Source organism: Rhinoderma darwinii, chromosome 1 (genome assembly GCF_050947455.1).
Source record: "Rhinoderma darwinii isolate aRhiDar2 chromosome 1, aRhiDar2.hap1, whole genome shotgun sequence".
NCBI lineage: Eukaryota > Metazoa > Chordata > Amphibia > Anura > Rhinodermatidae > Rhinoderma > Rhinoderma darwinii.
The window spans coordinates 256,054,413-256,075,433 of NC_134687.1; the positions used below are offsets into that span (position 1 = coordinate 256,054,413).

Genomic DNA, 21,021 nt, shown 5'->3' on the forward strand with positions numbered 1-21,021 from the left:
GCTCGCGAGCCATAGGTTCCCGACCCCTGCTCTATGGGTTCTACATACCTCACCCCATTCATCAGTTTCTTCAGGTTTTTGACTGCATCTCTCCCTTCCTTTTGTTTTACTATATCCACCGGAGAAACTCCCGGTTTCTTCTTCTGGGGTGCCAGTGTCACATGTCCCAGCATCACGTTGTCTACTGGAAGATGGCAGACTATCTATTTTCTACAGTCACCCACACACGTACTTTTCCCAGCATCACCTTGTCTACTGGGAAGGAGCAGAATGATAGATACTCACTTACTATCTATTTTCTACAGTCACCCACACACTACTCTGGCCAGAGCTTTAAAACACGCACAAGGGTCTGTGACACCCACACCCAAACGAATCCAATATAGTAACAAAACTCCAAAAATAGCAATCCTAGCATGAGAGAGGCATGATCAAAACGCATTCTTTACCTAAAACACATTAACACAACCGTTACAGAAATCAGGCACTTTTCCTGAGGGAACAAGGATTCATGGACCGGCAAGCATTTAAGTCCCTCTTACCTTATGGACAGTGACGTCAGGGGTTTTTCCTGAAGCGGAGTCCCCAGCCTGAGTGTCGCCAATGCTTTGGCTGGGGATTACATTTCTAGAGGGAACCCCAAAGGCACTACCTACAGGGAGGGTGGCTGTGTGGCACTACCAGGGAGGTGGCTGTGTAACACTACAAGAGAGGGGGCTGCGTGGCACTACTAGGGCAGGGGGGCTGTGTTTCACTACCAGGGAGTAGGGGGCTGTGTGGCACTACCTGGGGGGAGGGGGCTGTGTGGCACTACCTGGGAGGGGGGCTGTGTGGCACTACCAGGAAGGGGGACTGTGTTGCACTGCCAGGATGGGGGGATTTTTGGCACTACCTGGGAGGAGGGTGCTGTGTGGCACTACCTGGGAGGGGGGCTGTATGCCACTATCTACAGAGGGCACTAAATTTATGGGGGTACAAACTGGAGGCCTAACTTCTATATGGGGGCATAATCAGGGCCTAACGTCTACATGGGTGCAAAAAGTGACGTTTTCTGACATTTTACTGCCGCCGTCAGTTCACCCGCAATGGGGCCTACTAAGTCCATGGGCCCACATAAACCTAGAGCCGGCCCTGCCTTGACGTGTGCATCTTTCCAAGGTAAATTGGGGCTACATTACCCTATTGATACCCACTCTTGCACATGGTTCAAAAAATAATATGTTTATTAATCCATTTCCAAAGTCGAACCTGCTCAAAATCTCCCAGAGAAAAAGCCACTCCACTGTATCAAATGCCTTTATAGCATCTAGGGAAAGCAAACCTCTCTTACTTAGATATTCAGATGCATAGTGCAGATTTTTAAACGTTCTTCTGATATTACTAGTAATAGATCTCCCTTTCATAAATCCGCATGTGTAATTAGCGGCATCATTTTCAGTAGACGGTGTGCAAGCTCTTTTGCAAGAATTTTAGTATCGGTATTTAGTTGGAAAATTGGTCTATAAGACTCAACAAGAAGGGGATCTTTCCCCTTTTTCAGTATAGTAATAATCTCAACATCATTCATTGAAGGAGGTAGTTAGCCTTTCTCAAAGACATAGTTATATGCGTTCAGCAGATCTGCTAGGAGAATCCTAAAATATTTCTTATACACCTCAAAAGATATACCATCAAGACCTGGTGATTTATTATTGGCGGTTTTTCTTAGGGCCTTCACTAATTCTTGCAATATAAGAGGACCATCAAATGTGCCACTCTGTACAGGGTTCAAATTGGGAAAGGTCAAATAATCAAGATAATGTTTGATCTTATTACTAGAATTACTCCAATTAGAGTTATATAATTTCTTATAACATGTGGCAAATACCTGTGGTATAGCCTCTTGGTCAGTAACCAATAGTCCATCCGCCCCTTTACTTCTTGTGATTCTTGCCAGTAATTTACTTGATCTATTTGCCTGCAAAAATTTTTGTATAGAGCTATCGAACTTGTTGGCTTGCTTGATGTTTAATATGGACTTCATATCCCAATTGTGCATACTTCCAGCCTTTTTCTGATTCAGGAGAGGGGTTCTCTATGTATCTTGTATCTTTTCTCTGTGATGTTAAGTTGGTCTTTCAGGTATTGTATCTGTTTATTCTCTGCTCTTTTAGAATTGATCTGGTTTTTTTTTAAGAACAGTGCCCTTATATGTGCCTTAGTGGTCTCCAAAATGACCTCTGGAGATGCCATTTTTAAATTTGCTCCCTTAAATATTCCCAGTTCAGCGCATCTTTTCTCCGCCTTATCCTCACTGGTTACGAACGAATGGTCTATCTTGTACGGTTTACATCCCACAGATCTGGATTGGTTAATCTCAACCAATAAAGGTGAATGATCAGAAATTCCACGCGCCTTGTAAGAAAATCTCTGTACAAGAGGTACCATTTGTTCATCAATAGATGCAATAACTATACGTGACATTGTATTGCTATTTTTAGAGTAGCAGGAAAAACAATTCTTATTTTGGTTCACTTTCCTCCAGATGTCTATTCATTCTAATTCCATAATTAAATTTTTTATAGTATAATTTGGTTTTATTGAGTGAGTAGGGATTTTCCTAAATCTATCAATATCCTCTTTCATTACTGCATTAAGATCTCCTACTATTAGAACTGGGCACCCTGGTTTAGTAGAGACATGTGCACTTAATTCTTTCAGCATATATATACTGTGGCAATAATACTAACTAACACTTCAAAAGACACATACATAAATATTTAGCAACCCTCTCTATCCTTTAGAACATCTATAATTTGTGTTTTAATTTTACAATGAATTAGTATAGTTACCCTGCTTGCGAAATTAGAGAGAGTGGAGTGGCATGAGAAAGTTGTCCAGGCTCTATCAAATCGACTAGACGTCTCTCTAGTTAGATGCGTTTCCTATAGGCATATGATTGTCGAAAGATTGTTCCTTAGTAAATTAAAAATGGCAATTCTCCCTAATTTCTCCCCCATATTGTTCCAAGAGGATCCTAAACATAATATATGTATTTTAAAGCAAGTTCGGCCTTAGAGAAGGAAAAAAAAAAAAACACTTCTCCCATCCATCTAACCCAACCCCCTCAACCCCCCCTTTCCCTCTATAGTCCTCTAACCCACATTTCCATGTGATCAAGAACTCCTATTCGACCATTATTCAACTCCCCTCCACCTATAACCTTAATTGCAGAAAGTACCGCTCAAAAGGGACCGTAGCCGCATACATATTATAGCAGACTGACAGCCATATGCACGAACTAAAGGGGGTTTTACACTGGGCGATTATAGGGCAGACGAGCATTCCAGCAACGCTCGTTGCCGATAATTACCCTGTGTAAACAGGGGAACAATCGGCAGATGAACGAGCAAACTGCTTGAACATCTGCTGGTCGTATCATTTTAAAAAAGTGAAATATTATCATTGTCGGCAGCACATCTCCCTGTGTAAACAGGGAAATGCGCGGCCAACATGATAATAATGGTTGGGGACGAGCGATCAGAGTACGACTGCTCGTCCCCATCCATAACTCCTTGTGACAGGGGCAAACGAGCGCCGATCAACAATGTCTCATTGATTGGTGATTGCTGCATCGGCCGCTTAACCTGCCATATCTTACGACTGCCTACTACTAGGTATGCTGTCACAAGCTATACAATTATGTGGCCATATCTTCAGAGAAAAACAGAAAGAAGAAAAGTAAGGGGAGAAACAGCAAAAAAAAAAGCTGTTATTCATACCTTTAAGCATTTAGAGTCTATCCAAATTTTAGCCTCTTCCGGTTTCTTAAAGATGGTGGTGGACCCCTGGTATATGCCTCTTAATTTTGCAGGGAATAATAGCGAGTATTTTAACTCATTTCATTTCATCCTTTTCTTGACTTCAATAAAGTTTACTCTAAATTGATTCGTAGCTGCGGAATAGTCCGGGTAGATATGTATCAGTGAGCCATTAAATCGTACATTCTCTCTCCTCCTATTTTCTCTTAGTCCTCCTATTTTCCCAGTTTCTCAGTCATGTGAGCAGATTAACTTAATCAAAATTGGCCTAGGTTGAATACCGCCTGGCTTTTTACCAATAAACAATCTGTGAGCTCTCGCTACCCTGAACAACTTCAGGTTTAAGCCAAAAGTTTTTAGCATCCATTTTTGCATAAAGGCTGCACAGTCTTTCCCCTATACTCCTTCTAGAAAGCCAAACAATTTTAAGTTAGACCGACAGGACCTATCCTCAAGGTCATTCAATTTGGCACTGCACTTTCTATTCTCTAGCTTCAGTTCAGAGAGTTCTTTAGAGATTGGCGATACCGTATCTTCCCGAAATGACACTCTATTTTCCACCTCCTCTAGACACTCTCTAATTTTGGAGCTGGGTGGTAACAGAGACCACTAAAGTATCTAGCTTCTGTACTGTATTCAAGATTTGCAATAACATTATTTAGTTATCCATATGCGCCCCTTTATTGCTTGAACCATGTCCCCTCCTCTAGCACCATCCTCTCTACGATTTTAATATTTGTCAATCCTAGAGGGGCATTTAAATTTTTTAGCCTGATCTGCCTGTGATCCTAGCGATTTACGTCCCTGCTGTACAATCTCTTCCTTTTTATTTTGCAGGTATTGTCCAGCCGTACTTAAAGCTTAGGTATGAAGGAATCCAGGAAACCTGAGTTTCCTTAGCAAAGAGTAGTTTTGCTAAGGACTTTGGTAATTCATAAGTTCGGCCTACATTTTTAGGGAATGACAGGCAGGTTGGTAGTGGGACCTATCATTCGCTTCCTGGCCAGTACGGGGTTTTTTCTGCAACCAGGTGTTGCAGTTCAGATCATCACTGAGCTTTACAAGGTGTGCACTCTGTGCACTTGAGGGGGCCATGTGACAAGGACATAGCGTGTCTATCTGTCTGGAGACATGTATACTGAGGATTGCTGGCCTCCTGCTGGACATTTGCATGTGGTGCGAGGTAACACATGGATTTTGGTCTTGTTTCGGGTGGTTGGTAGTATGACACCCATAGAGTGAGGGAAAAGCTGTACGTCTATATTGGATTCTGCCACAAAATAAAGAACAGGCTTAGCACCAGTTTTGAAAAAGCTCTTCTGGGTCACTGTCTCTGACTACATTTTGCCTACCGCTACAGAGCAAATTCCCACCACATATATATAGAGAGATAAGCTCTCTCCACATGGTCTTCTATATGAAGGGAACTTACATTATTCAGTTAATCATTCTATTGTTTGCAGTTCTTTAGGAATAGAATTAAGCAATAAAAAAAAAAATGCTCCCTGTTATGGTTTATACATTCATTTTGAATTTATCATATCTATATAAGCAGAAATTTAAAAAAAAAATCAGTGGATCGATGATTTTGGCAAGTGTATTAGTGGTTTGCTGTTGTCTGTAATATTTGAGTAATGACAGAGGCAAGAGATGCTGCAGTTAGTTTACTTTTCTGCTTTCATCCTTCTGCACCATTTTGTAATCTCTTTAGCCCCACCGGAAGCAGTCGATATGCCTCATCAGGAGAACTCAGCCGGGACTCCACCCAGCTCAGTGATGACTTTGACCCAGAGAATGACAGTCTGCAGGGTTCAGAAATAGAAGAGGAGAGGGACAGAGACTCATATCATTCATGTCACAGTTCTGTCAGTTACCAAAAAGATTCTCCAAACTGGGAAGGAGAGGAATGCCCTGAAGGCTATAGTGAAGAAGAAGAAGAAGAAGAAGAAGAAGATGATGATGATGATGATGAAGGACGGTACCCTGATAGCAGAAGACCGCTCTCTGACAAAGATCTTTATGATAATGAGCTTCAGGATGAAGAAGATGAAGATGGTAAAATGAAACTCGAATTAGAAGACTCTTTGTATCCGTCTGGAGAGAGTAAAGAGAAGTCACCTCCTGAGATCCCAGTGGAGAAGGATAAATCCCCTGAGGTTGCTCCAGAGGATGATGCAATATCAGCTCCACCTGAAGTCCAAGAACCACCATCAGAGAGGTAAAGTTAGCTAATAATTAAGTACTTGAATGGAGATAATAATGAACAGAAATGTTCCAAAAAATGTCTACATTGCACCAAACTACATAATCAGTGTTATTATGTAGAAAATGATGACCTCATTTTTGGCTATCTGGCTTGTTTAGTTTAAAAAAATGGTTAGGCAAAAGGCAAAAAGATTTATTAGTTGTGATTCATGCATGTATGAATTAAACAATATACTAAAAATATATGGAGAAATTACAATACAATTTGCAAAACATCCTATTGTACATTAAGTTATGAATTTTCCTGCCAATATGCATTGTATTGTTATTAAATATTTTATAATATTTTTGTATACAGAATGAAGTGATGTCTTATTTTATTCAGTTACAGGGATGAGAGCTCCGGCAAGTTCAGAGCTAAATCCAACTGGCTTAGGGCATTCAACAAGGTGCGGATGCAGCTACAAGAGGTATGTGCTATGGGCACAAGGCCCCACAAATATGAATTACTGTCTTCAGTTGCGGAGATAATATAGAAGGCCTAAACAATTATTAAGCTGTTAAAAAAAGGTTTGAACGTTATCTAGATGCAATGTCAAATACTTTTGTGTCAAAAAAGACAAAAGTATAATAGGTATGATACCTAGTTATCTTGAAAAACTCCTAATTTTTTAAGTTCAGTATTGCAGCACTTCTGCATATTAATCCCATCACCTTTTCTGTTGCGTTTGATTGCCATTTTATGTTTTTCCATGTTTTGTTTATTTCTTTTTGTTTTCTTTGTGTCATTTTGTGATTTTTCCATTCAGAATGGCTCCTTCTCTCCACCCCCTCCCAGTTCACACCCTCATCTTAAACGTCATTCTGTCCCATTGGCAGAGGCCAAAGATATTCATCACAGGTAGGTGGGGAGTGAGTTACATATCTCTTGATATATGTAGTTTATTATTACTCATTATCACATGCTTGGACAATGTTAGATACTGTTTGATACTGTGCCGCATAAAAGGTTGGTATATAAAATAAAAATGCTGGGACTGTGGAAAGTTCATTGTATTTGGAAAGTTTTAAGACCCTTTCAATTTTTTTTACATTTTGTTATGCTGAGGCCTTGTGCTGAAATAAAAAAAAAAAAACTGTTACAATTTTTCCCCATCATTCTGCACTCAATACCCCAATAATGACAAAGTGAGAACAGAATTTTAATAATCTTTACTAATTTATTGAACAGGAAAAACTAAAATATTGACATTCAGACCCTTTACTCAGTACTTAGTTGAAGCACCTTTGGCAACGATAACAGCCTCCAGTCTTCTTGGGTGTGATGCCACAAGGTTTGCACGCCTGGATTTGGGGATTTTCTCCCATTCTTCTCTGCAGATCCTCTCAAGCTCTGTCAGATAGGATGGAGACCATCAGTGGACAGCCATTTTCAGGTCTCTTTCCAGAGATGTTCGATTGGGTTCAAGTCGAGGGCTCTGGCTGCGTCACTCAAGGACATTCACAGAGTTGTCCCTAAGCCACTCCTGTGTTTAGGGTCATTGTCTTGTTGGAAGGTGAACCTTCGGCCCAGTCTGAGGTCCAGAGCACTCTCTAACAGGTTTTCATTAATATCTCTGTACTTTGCTCCATTCATCTTTTCCTCAACCCTGACCAGTCTCCCTATCCCAGCCACTGAAAAACACCCCCACAGCATGTTCCACTGTAGGGATGGTATTGGGCAGGGTATGAGCAGTGCCTGGTTTCCTCCAGACATGATGGATAAAAAGGATAAAAAGTTCAATCTTTCATCAGACCACAGAATCTTGTTTCCCACAGTCTGAGAGTCCTTTAGGTGTTTTATTTAAACTCCAGCCGGGCTTTCATGAGCCTTTTACTGAGGAGAGGCTTCTTTCTGCCCATTCTGCCATAAAGCCCAGATCAGTGGAGTGCTGCAGTGATGGTTGACCTTCTGGAAGTTTCTCACATCTGAACGCAGGAACTTTAAAGCTCAGCCAGAGTGTCCATTGGGTTCTTGGTCACCTCTCGTAACAAGGTCCTTCTCCCCGGATTACTTTGTTTGGAGGGGCGGCCAGTACTAGGAAGAGTCCCAGTTTTTCCAAACATCTTCCTTTTAAGAATTATGGAGGCCACTGTGCTCTTGGGAGCGTTTAGTGCATCAGAAAAATTTTTGTACCCTTCTCCAGACCTGTGCCTCCACACAATTGTGTCTCTGAGCTCTACAGGCAGTTCTTTTCTCCTCATGGCTTGGTTTTTGCTCTGATATGCATTGTCTGCTGCGGGACCTTATATAGACAGGGGTGTGTCTTTCCAAATAATGTCCAATCAAATGAATACAAGCCAGAGTCCAGAGGTGGACTCCAATCAAGCTGTAGAAACATTTCAAAGATGATCTAGAGAAATGGGAGTTAAATTTCAAGTGTCATAACAAAGGGTCTGAATACTTATGTCCATGCGAAATTGGAGTATTTCATGTTTAATAAATTTGAAAATATAATATAAAATTCTGTTTTCACTTTGTCATTATGGGGCACTGAGTGCAGAATGATGGGGAAAAACATTTTTTTTTTTATTGTAACACAAGGCCTCAACATAACAAAATATGAAAAAAGTGAAAGGGTCTGAAGACTTTCCGAATGTACTGTATGTGTAATTGGGTTAACAACTGGCTCACTGATAGAAAACTGATAGAAAACAGAGGGTGGTTATTAATGGTACATCCTCAGAGTAAGTCACAGTTACAAGTGTGGTTCCACAAGGGTCAGTATTGGGCCCTCCTCTTTTTAATATGTTTATTAACCCCTTAATGACCGGTCCTGAAAAGACCCTAATGACCAGCTCATTTTTTTCTGTTTTTGCCTCTCTGCCTTTCAGCAGCCATAACTTTTTTATTTTTTCATTGACATGGCTGTATGAGGCCTTGTTTTATGCTAGAGAAATAGTATTCCCCCCCCCCCCCCCGCAGTTTGGGGGGTAAACATTTATTTTTTTTACGGCGTGAATATAGGAAACAGTGATTCTCGGCATTGTTTAGCTTGCTTATTTTTTATCCCATCCACGTTTCATGCTAAATATTCCTTAAAATTAATTCTTCAGGTTATTACGGTCATGTAGATATCTAATATGTGTAGGTTTTTTGTTTTTAAGTAATGTAGGGGCAATAAAATATATTTAATGCAAAATAATGACTTTTTTGGGACTTTTTTTATTTTTTATTTTTTTTGTTACTTTTTTTTTAAATCCCATTAAGGGATAACTTTATACACTGCCGTTCAAAAGTTTCTGGTCACCCAGACAATTTTGTGTTTTCCATGAAAACTCACACTTATATTTATCAAATGAGTTGCAAAATGACTAGAAAATATAGTCAAGACATTGACAAGGTTAGAAATAATGATTTTTATTTCAAATAATAATTTTCTCCTTTAAACTTTGCTTTCGTCAAAGAATGATCCATTTGCAGCAATTACAGCATTGCAGACCTTTGGCATTCTAGCTGTTAATTTGCTTAGGTAATCGGGAGAAATTTCACCCTATGCTTCCAGAAGGCCCTCCCACAAGTTGGATTGGCTTGATGGGCACTTCTTGCGTACCATACGGTCAAGCTGCTCCCACAACAGCTCTATGGAGTTGAGATCTGGTGACTGCGCTGGCCACTCCATTACAGATAGAATACCAGCTGCCTGCTTTCTTCCCTAAATAGTTCTTGCATAATTTGGAGGTGTGCTTTGGGTCATTGTCCTGTTGTCGGTTGTGAATAGGAATTTTTTAGCATTGGGAACACTAGCATTGTTTGTATACCTCAACACTAGGAGCTTCCGGTGCGGTTATCACGGACTCTAGTGTGAATTAGGGTCAAGACTATTGTTATGCCCATTTTTCAAATGCTGATTCCGTATTGATATTCTTGTTGAACACTGAGCTATAGTAGGTTCACAATTGAATTAGAACTCAGAGTTTATTATTTAATACGTTTTTATACACACGGTGGGGCTTTTTCACAGTGGTGATTGTACCCCTGTTTTTAGAGAGTTATAAATAAATGTTATATTTTACTCATATATCACACCAGTGAATCCTTTAACATTGTCCTGTTGTAGGATGAAATTGGCTCCAATCAAGCGCTGTCCACAGGGAATGGCATGGCGTTGCAAAATGGAGTGATAGCCTTCCTTATTCAAAATCCCTTTTACCTTGTACAAATCTCCCACTTTACCAGCACCAAAGCAACCCCAGACCATCACATTACCTCCATTATGCTTGACAGATGGCGTCAGGCACTCTTCCAGCATCTTTTCAGTTGTTCTGCATCTCACAAATGTTCTTCTGTGTGATCCAAACACCTCAAACTTCGATTCGTCTGTCCATAACACTTTTTTCCAATCTTCCTCTGTCCAATGTCTGTGTGCTTTTGCCCGTATTAATCTTTTCCTTTTATTAGCCAGTCTAAGATATGGCTTTTTCTTTGCCACTCTGCCCTGAAGGCCAGCATTCCGGAGTCGCCTCTTCACTGTAGACGTTGACTGTAATGACGGGGTAGGGAGACAGACAGGTGAGCCCTAATCTATCCGCCACTCAGTCCCTGCCTACTTGCACGGCCTGTCCTAGGCGACGGCGTACAACTGGGCGACGGTCCATACGCTCAATATGTGCATGACAGACAAACAGACAAGGGTACACAGAAGCTAAGGGAAATGGGGCAGTTGCCCACAGCAACACCGTGAGCAACAGGTGTAGAGAACGTGCCGAGTCAAACCAGGAGTGAACGAGGTACCAAACGCAGAGCAGGAGCGTAGTCAGTAAAGCCAGGGTCAAAATTAATCAAGGTCAATAATAATAGCAGGAGCAGCAGAGCCAGGAAACAGGAAAGAATCACAGGCAAAGACAAGCAGGAAATGAAGGTATAAATAGACCGAGGGAGGGAGCTAGAACCGTCTGGCCAGGCTGTGATAGGTTCTCCCACTCCTGAGCCTACCAGCCTGAGTGATAGCAGATCGAGTCACTCTATCAGACCTAGGAGCAGGTGCAGACTGATTAACCACGGGCGTCGACACAGAAGCTGTGTCTGGCAGATCCTTTACATTAACACTGCCGTTTTGCGGGTACTATTTAATGAAGCTGCCAGTTGAGGACCTGTGAGGCATCTATCTCTCAAACTAGAGACTCTAATGTACTTGTCTTGTTGCTCAGTTGTGCAGCGGGGCCTCCCACTTCTCTTTCTACTCTAGTTAGAGCCTGTGTGTTCTGTCCTCTGAAGGGAGTAGTACACACCGTTGTAGGAAATCTTCAGTTTCTTGGCAATTTCTTGCATGGAATAGCCTTCATGTCTAAGAACAAGAATAGACTGTCGAGTTTCACATGAAAGCTCTCTTTTTCTAGCCATTTTGAGAGTTTAATCGAACCCACAAATGTAATGCTCCAGATTCTCAACTAGCTCAAAGGAAGGTCAGTTTTATATTTCCTCTAAACAGCAAAACGGTTTACAGCGGTGCTAACATAATTGCACAAGGGTTTTCAAGTGTTTTCTAATCACCCATTAGCCTTCTAACACAGTTAGCAAACACAATGTACCATTAGAACACTGGAGTGATGGTTGCTGGAAATGGGCCTCTATACACCTTTGTAGATATTGCATTAAAAACCAGACGTTTGCAGCTAGAATAGTCATTTAGCACATTAACAATGTATAGAGTGTATTTCTGATTAATTTAATGTTATCTTCATTGAAAAAAACTGTGCTTTTCTTTCAAAAATAAGGACATTTCTAAGTGACCCTAAACTTTCATCTGCCTTGAAGTCCTGGTGCCGTCACTGCTTTCTACGATTTCTTATATATATATATATATATATATATATATATATATATATATATATATATATGTGCGCAGTAATAATAAGGAAGGGTACTGTATACAATAATAAAGGAGAGCACTGTATATTGTAATAAGGGAGGACACTGCATATAAGAAGGTACAATGCTGTATATAATAAGGGAGGACACTGTATATAATAGTAAGGGACAGTGCTGTATAAAATAGGGCGCCGAGCTGGCCATATTAGTCATGATGATACAGTCCAGGGGGCGCTGTTGTACTGTGGCTTGGTGCTTCTGCTTGCTCCCTAAATCCTGGGCAGTCTGTTTGCTGTTCCCTGTGCTCAGCGGCAAGCAGTCTAGGCACGCTGCTCGCTGTGTTTAGCGACACGGAGTCTAGGTGGGCAGCTCACTGTGCCCAGAGGCGGTCTAGGTGGATTGCTCACTGTGCTCAGCTGTGGGCTTGTAGCGGGGTCCGCAAATAAACACTGACACCACCTGAAGTTGTTTCTAATGCGTTTACGTAAATGTTTATGGTACAACAAGTATAACTTCAACTTTCTGCGTCACTGGATATATGCAACAAGGCTTAGATGCTATGGGTGCAGACAAACTTCCGGCTTTATGGTTGGGGGGGGGGTCTCAAGAGGGTCTTTCTCCTAGGGGCTGCGCCTCAACCTCCCTATAAACCTGGTACGGCAGGTTACAAGGCCACCTCCGTGGGTCACGGTGGGGCTATCCACTACCCATCGCGGACTCCCCAAGACTGGAGGCTATGCCCCGTCACCCTTGGCTGCGGCAGGAGGTTGATATTTGGTTCGCTCTGCGCCTTCGCGGGTCGATGTGGGAGCTACCCACTACCCTGCGAAATGACCACTATAAGGGGAAGGCGGTACTCACTGTTGATCCGTTGCTGGTGTCTGGTGATTCGTTCTTGTTTCACGTGTCTCTGTTCCTTGACACGCCACTTTCCTTTAACACAGTCTTCAATAGCAAGTCACTACTTTAATTCAACATATGCCACACTTGCAAGCGACCTTCTGGTGGGGGCAACTCAGCAGACAACACAGGGTTAACACTACTTCCAGGCTGTTCTAAGCCCTAACTTCACTTCCCAGTGTTAAATTATCCTCTGCTCTGGGCCTCACACAGGCACCAGTCCAATCACAGCCCTCTCTCATTCACTTCAGATCACACTAATCTTTGTGGCTATTAATAGAAAACACAGTCCTCCGAAGTATATCTCAGCAGTATAAGATCTCACACAGACCGCCATTAACAGTGTGGGCAACAGGTGACACAGGGCACTAATCTGAGGTGCTGGCCAGCTCAATTGCTCCTCTCCCTGTTCCAGTTCAGCTTTTTCCTATTGGCCCCTTCTCTGGGGTGGCTTTATCTCTCTCACCAATCCTCTGCTACAGCGCTAATCCCCACTCCTCCTGGTTCTGGCTCCTCTCAGCGTCCTCCCCCAAGCCTCCTCTCTCCACACGTCTGAGTTTTTCCAAAGCATACCCAGTCCTGCCCTTCCTGTCCAACAGCTCTATATCTTAAAGAGGCTCTGTCACCAGATTATCAAATCCCTATCTCCTATTGCATGTGATCGGCGCTGCAATGTAGATAACAGTAACGTTTTTTATTTTTTTTTAAAAACGATCATTTTTGGCCAAGTTATGAGCAATTTTAAATTTATGCAAATGAGCCTTTCTAATGGACAACTGGGAGTGTGTTTTCTCTTATTTCCAACTGGGCGTGTATTGTGTTTGTAACATCTGGGCGTGTTTACTTGTTTTACTAGGTGGGCGTTGTGAATAGAAGTGCATGATGCTGACATATGATGCTGACAAACACTTCTATTCACAACGCCCGGCTAGTAAAACAAGTAAACACGCCCGGATGTTACAAACACAATACACGCCCAGTTGGAAATAAGAGAAAACACACTCCCAGTTGTCCATTAGAAAGGCACATTTGCATAAATATAAAATTGCTCATAACTTGGCCAAAAATTATCGTTTAAAAAAAAAAAAAAAAAAACATTTTACTGTTATCTACAGGAGCAGTTTTCCCTTGAAAAACAGCTTCGTATTTTCAGACGTTTTTTATTAAGCGTGTGACCCTAACAGTACAACAGTAGACTCAACCCTCTTTCTTTGGGCTAAAGCCTACAAAATTTATTTAGGATAGGTATAACAAGCTTTATTCTGCAAGACCAATAAGGAGGCAGCAACTGCCCCTAAAAGTAAGAATAAATATTGCTTCCCAATGTCCTTTTTCTTTTTAATCAGCCGCTTCCCTGTTTTTTCCCTGTTTCTTCCCTGTTTCCTATACGCAAATGACCACCACAAAATTGCCTTTTACTGTACTACAGAACTGCCATGTTATTGCAAAAAAATAGAAACATGGGGAGAGAACCTCCAGCTCACCTGACACACTCCAGTGTGTCGTAGATATCGCCCGGATCCTCGTGTCGGCACACGAACAGCAATGAGAGAAAAGGAAGGGAGGTAGGATCCAGCGCTGGGTAGCGTTAAAATGGAAAGTTTCCAAGTTTAATTGTATGGATTAAAAGGAAAGTCCAGTTGTGATGGGTCCTGGGTGTGTAAGAAGTGGAGGGGTGGTATCCTCTAGGCCTACGCGTTTCGGACGACTGCCGCATCCTTAAACTTGGCTGTGCCATGTGCCATGTTATTGCTTAGTGTGCTTGCCTGTGGAAATATTAATATTCTGGCTGCCTGCATACTGTACAGTGGGGAAGATTTATTATTCTAAATGCGACAAAATTCTGGCATACATTGAGCCAGAAATCTGGCCTACATTCTGTGCTCCGCATTTAATATCTGTTTTTGCAACGCGCTTGACAAGTGGGCGTAGCTTAGCGTCAAAGGGGCATCGACTGTCAGAAAGGGACGTGGCTGAAAATGTGACACCGTGGGTCAAAAAATGTGTTAGAATCTGGCGTAAGCTAAGCCAACCAATAGGTGGTATAAGGAACAGAAAAGTGTCTGACATGTCTAGCTAGATGCGCAAGATTTATCATAAATCATGCAACACTTTGATAAATTTGGCACATTTTCTGACTGCCTTGTCTAAGTTGAAACTGTTTAAAACTTAGACAGTATTAGTAAATCTGTCCAAAAGCTCCTAAGCTCCCCCTAGTGGTAGCTTCAAGCAGTCAGATTTTTTTCATTTAAGTGTAGCTCTATTTATTAATGAAAAAAACATATTTTGCACCACTTACAATGCATTCAGAAGATCTTCAGACCCTTTAAATTTTTCCACGTTTTGTTATGTTGAGGCTATGTGCTAAAGTAAAAAAAAGTCAAGTTTTTCCCCATCATTCTGCACTCCATACCCCATAATGACAAAGTGAAATCAGAATGTTAGTAATCTTTACTAATTTATTGAAAATTAAAAACTAAAATTAAAATATTGCATTGGCATAAGTATTCAAACCCTTTACCCAGTTCTTAGATGAAGCACCTTTGGCAGCGATAACAACTTCCAGGCTTCTTGGGTATGATGCCACAAGGTTTGAACACCTGGATTTGGGGATTTTCTGCCATTCTTCTCTGCAGATCCACTCAAGCTCTGTCAGTTTGGATGGGGACCGTCGGTGGACAGCCATTTTCAGGTCTCTCCAGAGATTGGGTTCAAGTCAGGGCTCTGACTGGGCCACTCAAGGACATTCACAGAGTTGTCCCTAAGCCACTTCTGTGTCATCTTCGCTGTGTGCTTAGGGTCATTGTCTTGTTGGAAGGTGAACCTTTATCCCAGTCTGAGGTCCAGAGCACTCTGGATCAGATTTTCATTAAGAATATCTCTGTACTTTGCTCCATTCATCTTTTCCTCAACCCTGACCAGTCTTCCTGTCCCAGCCGCTGAAAAACACACTCACAGCATGATGCTGCCACCCCCATGCTTCACTGTAGGGATGGTATTGTGCAGGGGATGCGCAGCGATGGTTGACCTTATGGAAGTTTGTCCCATCTGCACACAGGATCATTGGAGCTCAGTCAGAGTGACCATTGGGTTCTTGGTAACTTCTCTTACCAAGGCCCTTCTGCCCCGCTTACTTAGTTTGGTGGGAGGGCCAGCAATAGGAACAGTCCTGGTTGTTCCAAACTTCTTCTATTTAAGAATTATGGAGGCCACTGTGCTCTTGGGAAGTTTCAGTGCAGCAGAATTTTTTTTGTACCCTTCCCCAGATCTGTGCCTCCACACAATCGTGTCTCTGAGCTCTACAGGCAATTATTTTCTCCTCATGGCTTCGTCTTTGCTCTGATATACACTGTCAGCTCAGCTGTAAGACCTTATATAGACAGGGTGTATCTTTCCAAATCATGTCCAATCAAATGAAACTACCACAGGTGGACTCCAGTCAAGGTGTAGACTGACAGTAAAGTTCCAGCAGCAGACAGACGCCTGTGCTCTATCTCATAGGCATCCGTATCAAGCAAAAAGTCTGTGCTGCAAAGCTCCTATAAATTATAATAGGAGCAGTATAGTGACACTTTATAACTGGAGGTGCTCTTTAACCCCTTCCCCCCGCAGCCATTTTTTGGATTTAAATTTTTTTTCCTCCGCACCTTCCAAAAGCCATAACTTTTTTATTTTTCCATAGACATAGCCGTATGAGGGCTAATTTTTGCGGGGAGAGTTGTAGTTTTTCACGGCACCATTTATTGTACCATATAATGCACTGGGAAACTGGGAAAATTTATTTGTGGGGTGGAATGAGAAAAAAAAAACAGCGATTCCTCCACTGTTTTTTGGGTTTTGCTCTTATGGCTCTTGAGGTGTCGTACCACTGTAACATACAAATGACAGACTCGTTTTATGGAGTGGGCTATATATATGCGGGCATCGGAAAGGGGTTAATGGGAATCTGTTGTCCGTTTTGGGGCCTTATAGGGGAGAGTTAGGGCATCGTAAACCTTTTGTCTCAGTCATACAAGTTGCATGACCGAGAAACCGACGTTGATTTTCCTCCACGGTCACAAGTGCCACTCTCTGCTCTTAGTGACGACTCTAGCGGCCAAACAGGAGACCCCAAGATCTGTCAATCAGAGCAGAGCGAGGCGCGGAGTGAGGAAATAAATATCGGAAAAAAAAAAGGTATCAGGGGTATTAAACAAAAGGTGTCATTACAATGCCGGGGAGTTCCCCTATATCGCGCTGTCAGAAGTTTTGAGGCCTCAAAACTGCTAACAGATTCCCTTTAACTCTAAGGTGTAGTTTTGGTCCATTTTTTTGTGCAGTTTTTATGCAGTTTTTGTTGCCACAACCAGAAAAGAAGTGTAAACGGAGGGGAAAGATACTTCTCCTATTTTTTTTAATCCACCCCTGGTTGTGGCTTCAAAATCTGCACTGTGTGAATCTACCCAATTGGATGTGTAAAATGCTCAATAACTGCAGCTGATCACCACAGGTACAGCCTTTCTTCTAGGACTTCAGTACTATTGTAAATATGAACAAAATATATGTTATATAATAAGGTGTAACATGGTGGTAGAATGGTTAGCACCATAGCCTTGTGGGGTCCTGAATGCAGCCAAGGTAAAATCTGCATGAATTTTGTATGTTTTCTCTATGTTTGCATGAAGTTTTGACTGGATTTCTTAGTTTCCCTCCAAACTAAAAAGAAAAACCAGGTAGGTTAATTTGCTTCTATTAAATTAGTACATAGCATATGCATGTGTGTGTGTATGTATATATATATATATAAGGCCTCAGTTTTCGCTGAGCTGGTGGGTGGAGCCTAACTGCTATCAGTCCGCAATACATGACACACAGAGAGTAGAGAACATCCTGTTCTCCTGTCTCTTTGTAGCACACCCTCTGAAGCAGCAGCAACATGGAGGAGATTATACAGCACTAATGAGCAGTCTAGCTGTAAATCTAGCACTGGGGTGAGATGAGGGCCGGCGTCAGCACCGGGCGCACCCGTGCAAGTCCTGGGGCCCACTACCCTCGGTGGGGCCCACTCGGCCGCCGGGTGCTGCCGTTTTCTTGGCATCAGTGTCCATTAACGGGCAGTGATGTCTGGAGGAGAGAAGGAGTCCCAGGCAGAGCGCTAGTGGCTCTGCTCTGGGACTCCATCTCTGGGGAAGCCCCATGATACCATATATGGACAGTGTTGTCAGGAGCAGAGAAGCTACTAGCACTCTGCCTGGGACTTTGGCTCTGGGGTTGCCCCTGACATCACTAGCCGTGTATGGACAGTGATGTCAGGGGTTTCCCCAGAGCCGGAGTACCGGAGCAGAGCCTTTACTAGCGCTCTGCCCAGGACTTCAGCTCTGCTCCGGACATCACTATACATATATGGACAGTGATACCAGGAGAAGAGCAGGAGTCCCAGGCAGAGTGCTGGTAGTGTTCTGCCCGGGACTATGGCTCTGGGGTTGCCCCTGACAACACTGTCCATATATGTACAGCGACCTCAGGGGTTTCTCATGAAGCGGAATCCCCAGCCAGAGCATCGGCAATGCTCTGGCTGGGCATTCCACTCCTAGAGGGAACCCCAAAGGCCCTACCTACAGGGAGGGAGGCTGTGTGGTACTACAAGGGAGGGTGGCTGTGTGGCACTACCAGGGAGGGGGGCTGTGTGGCACTACGAGGGAGAGGGCTGTGTGACACTACCAGGGAGGGGGGCTGTGTGGCGCTACCTGGGAGGTTGGGGCTGTGTGGCGCTACCTGGGAGGTGGGGGCTGTGTGGCACTACCTGGGAGGGGGCTGTGTGGCCCTACCGGGGTGGGCTGTGTTTCACTACCTGGAATGGGGGCTGTATGGCACTATCTAAATTTATGGGGGTACAAACTGGGGGCCTAACTTCTATATGGCGGAATAAACAGGGCCTAACGTCTATATGGGGGCACAAAGTGAGATTTTCTGCCATTTTACTGCCGCCGTGTGTTCCCCCGCAAAGGGGCCTACTAAGTCTGTGTCGCCCAAGGGCCCACATAAACCTGTAGCCGGCCCTGGGTGAGGTAGAACACTTACCATAAGCTGAAGTAGTGTCTCTGTGTGTGTCTTTCTTTGCCTCTTTCTCATTTTGCTTCTGCTTTCTACTCTCCCCTCCCCATAGACTTCTATGGGCAGCTGTAAGCTGATTTTTCAGTGAGTCGTCTTGTTTTAATAAGATGGATATAGCAGTAAATTCAGAGTGAATGAAGAGTTAGGAAGGGGGGGGGGGAGAAAGGAGCAAGAGGCATTTTTCATTAATAAGATATATTACAAAGTTTTTTAAATTTGCTTGTACTATTGATGTTTGCAAAGTTTGTTAAAAGTTTGTGACCATTTAATGTCATGACTTTACATTTTTTTTTCATTTTTTTTTATAGGCCAGAGGTGAAGTTAGTGGAGAAATGTCAAAGTCTCTGTGGTTTAAAGATGGGTATGTGCCATCCTATTTTAATTGTAATAATATTAATACCATTTACCTGCTTTCTATATAATTCAGGTTGTCTAAGTTTAACCTAAATAATGAACTATATATCTTCATATCTTGATAAAAGTTTTCCCTTATCCCTATACACCCAATAGTTTACTGTATCATCATCTTCAGCTTATGTGCTCGACCACTTAGATCAGTTTCACAATGCCATAACAGGCTGCATTTACGGACCCAGACTGCTCGAGTTCTATGGAATTGAACTATCACCAGTCTAAGTTTGATTCAGTAAAACCATGGGACATCATATGGCTACTAAAATTAAGCCCTATTAAGGCCTTATATAATTTATTTCTATCCATTTTTACCATGGGTTCAGTTTTCACAGGATTCATAACAGATATGACAGATCCATTTAAATAAATGTTGTAATGGCTCCCATTGACCTTTAATAAGCCTATCAGGTTTCATGGCACTTAATGCTATTCTGACTGTCAAGAAAAACAGAAACCTGACGGAACAGAAACATGATGGCAGTGTAAGGCCGAGTACCAGCAAGGACCGCCGGGTCAGTCGCAATGAAAACAGAGGCCCACATGATGTGCAATCAAACAGTCTTTATACTGACAGGTGGTAACAGGTGACAGTTCTTTACTAGGCCGGTGGTATTCAGGATGACCACAACGGGGTGGAAACACTGAAGCACAGTCTCTTCGGCAATGTTACTCAATACAATATTGGCGACAATGCTGGAAATGATGGCTCACAATCTTGGATTCTTGGACAGCGCTTCAACTTTTCTCTAAAGCAGGGGAACGTCCGTTTTATTTTTAAGCCTTTTTCTCCCTCTCTCTGGTCCTTTAGAAAATCACTCAAATCATGGAGAGGTCCCTGGGAGCTTCCACCCACCAAACAACAATCTTTCTCACGAGGAGGCTCCCTGTCAACTCCACCCAGCAATTTCAACATTCACTGCTTGCGGGGAGGCTCCTCGGCATCTGCACTTGCCATAAATGGACCCTCTCCAGCTTCAGAGTTTCCCTCTCCACCTAGCGCTCACTAATGCATTCCAACTGCACTTTAGGGCTGTAGCCCATGCACTGACCCCGTCAGGCGTGAAAACCGCCATTTATCAATTGAGAACCGGCCCCAGCGTCCTTACACTGGATGCGTTCTCACCCTGTTATGGTGCAGTAAAATATACTTGAAAATGGTGTCCATGCCGATTCGTCTGGCTCCACATTTAATGATACAGTGAGCGACCATTACCTGAAACATAAATCATTATCGTAAAATAAACAGTTCCAAATAAATTAATTTGTAAAATTATTGTCTCTGACAGTCATTATTGCATGGCTCTCCACCATCAGAGGGAAAAACAAGTTAACATAAAAACCTTTACACATTTAAAGGGACAGTAGCATATATTACCCAAACCACAATCATTGTCCCATTATATAAGAACCTGTGACTCTAAGTTCACGCTAGCTTTATCACTAATGTCTTTGCATCCCTATCAACCTACTCATGGCTAAGTCCAAGGGAGCATCTATTTCGACATTCTCCTCCAATCGGCTCTATTCCATAAAGAAAGATTGGGGGACCCCTTCCCACATCTCACACCTGTATAAACAGAGCCTTAAAGTCATGGTCTGCTTGGACAATATCTGTTTATGATAAGGGCTTCCCCGAAAATACACTGACCACAAGGTGTCCCACGGTGGTAACCCTCTTCGTAGGATCCTGCGTGTTCCATTCTCCTGCAGAGCCACCACTGAAAAAATAATTACATGGTGTCCATTTATATGAATGGG

The 21,021-nt window shown here is 42.6% G+C and overlaps 1 protein-coding gene across 8 annotated transcripts in view; it reads left to right on the forward strand.

Annotated features, from left to right (window-relative positions):
- The window catches only part of UNC13A (unc-13 homolog A), a 667,493-nt gene that overhangs the window by 333,735 nt on the left and 312,737 nt on the right, over positions 1–21,021 (forward strand). For all 8 annotated transcript variants that reach the window (XM_075863594.1, XM_075863599.1, XM_075863597.1 and 5 more), the window contains 3 exons: positions 5,512–6,018; positions 6,391–6,475; positions 19,158–19,210. In XM_075863594.1, coding sequence (XP_075719709.1) covers positions 5,512–6,018; positions 6,391–6,475; positions 19,158–19,210 — 645 coding nt within the window. The remainder of the gene's footprint in view (positions 1–5,511; positions 6,019–6,390; positions 6,476–19,157; positions 19,211–21,021) is intronic.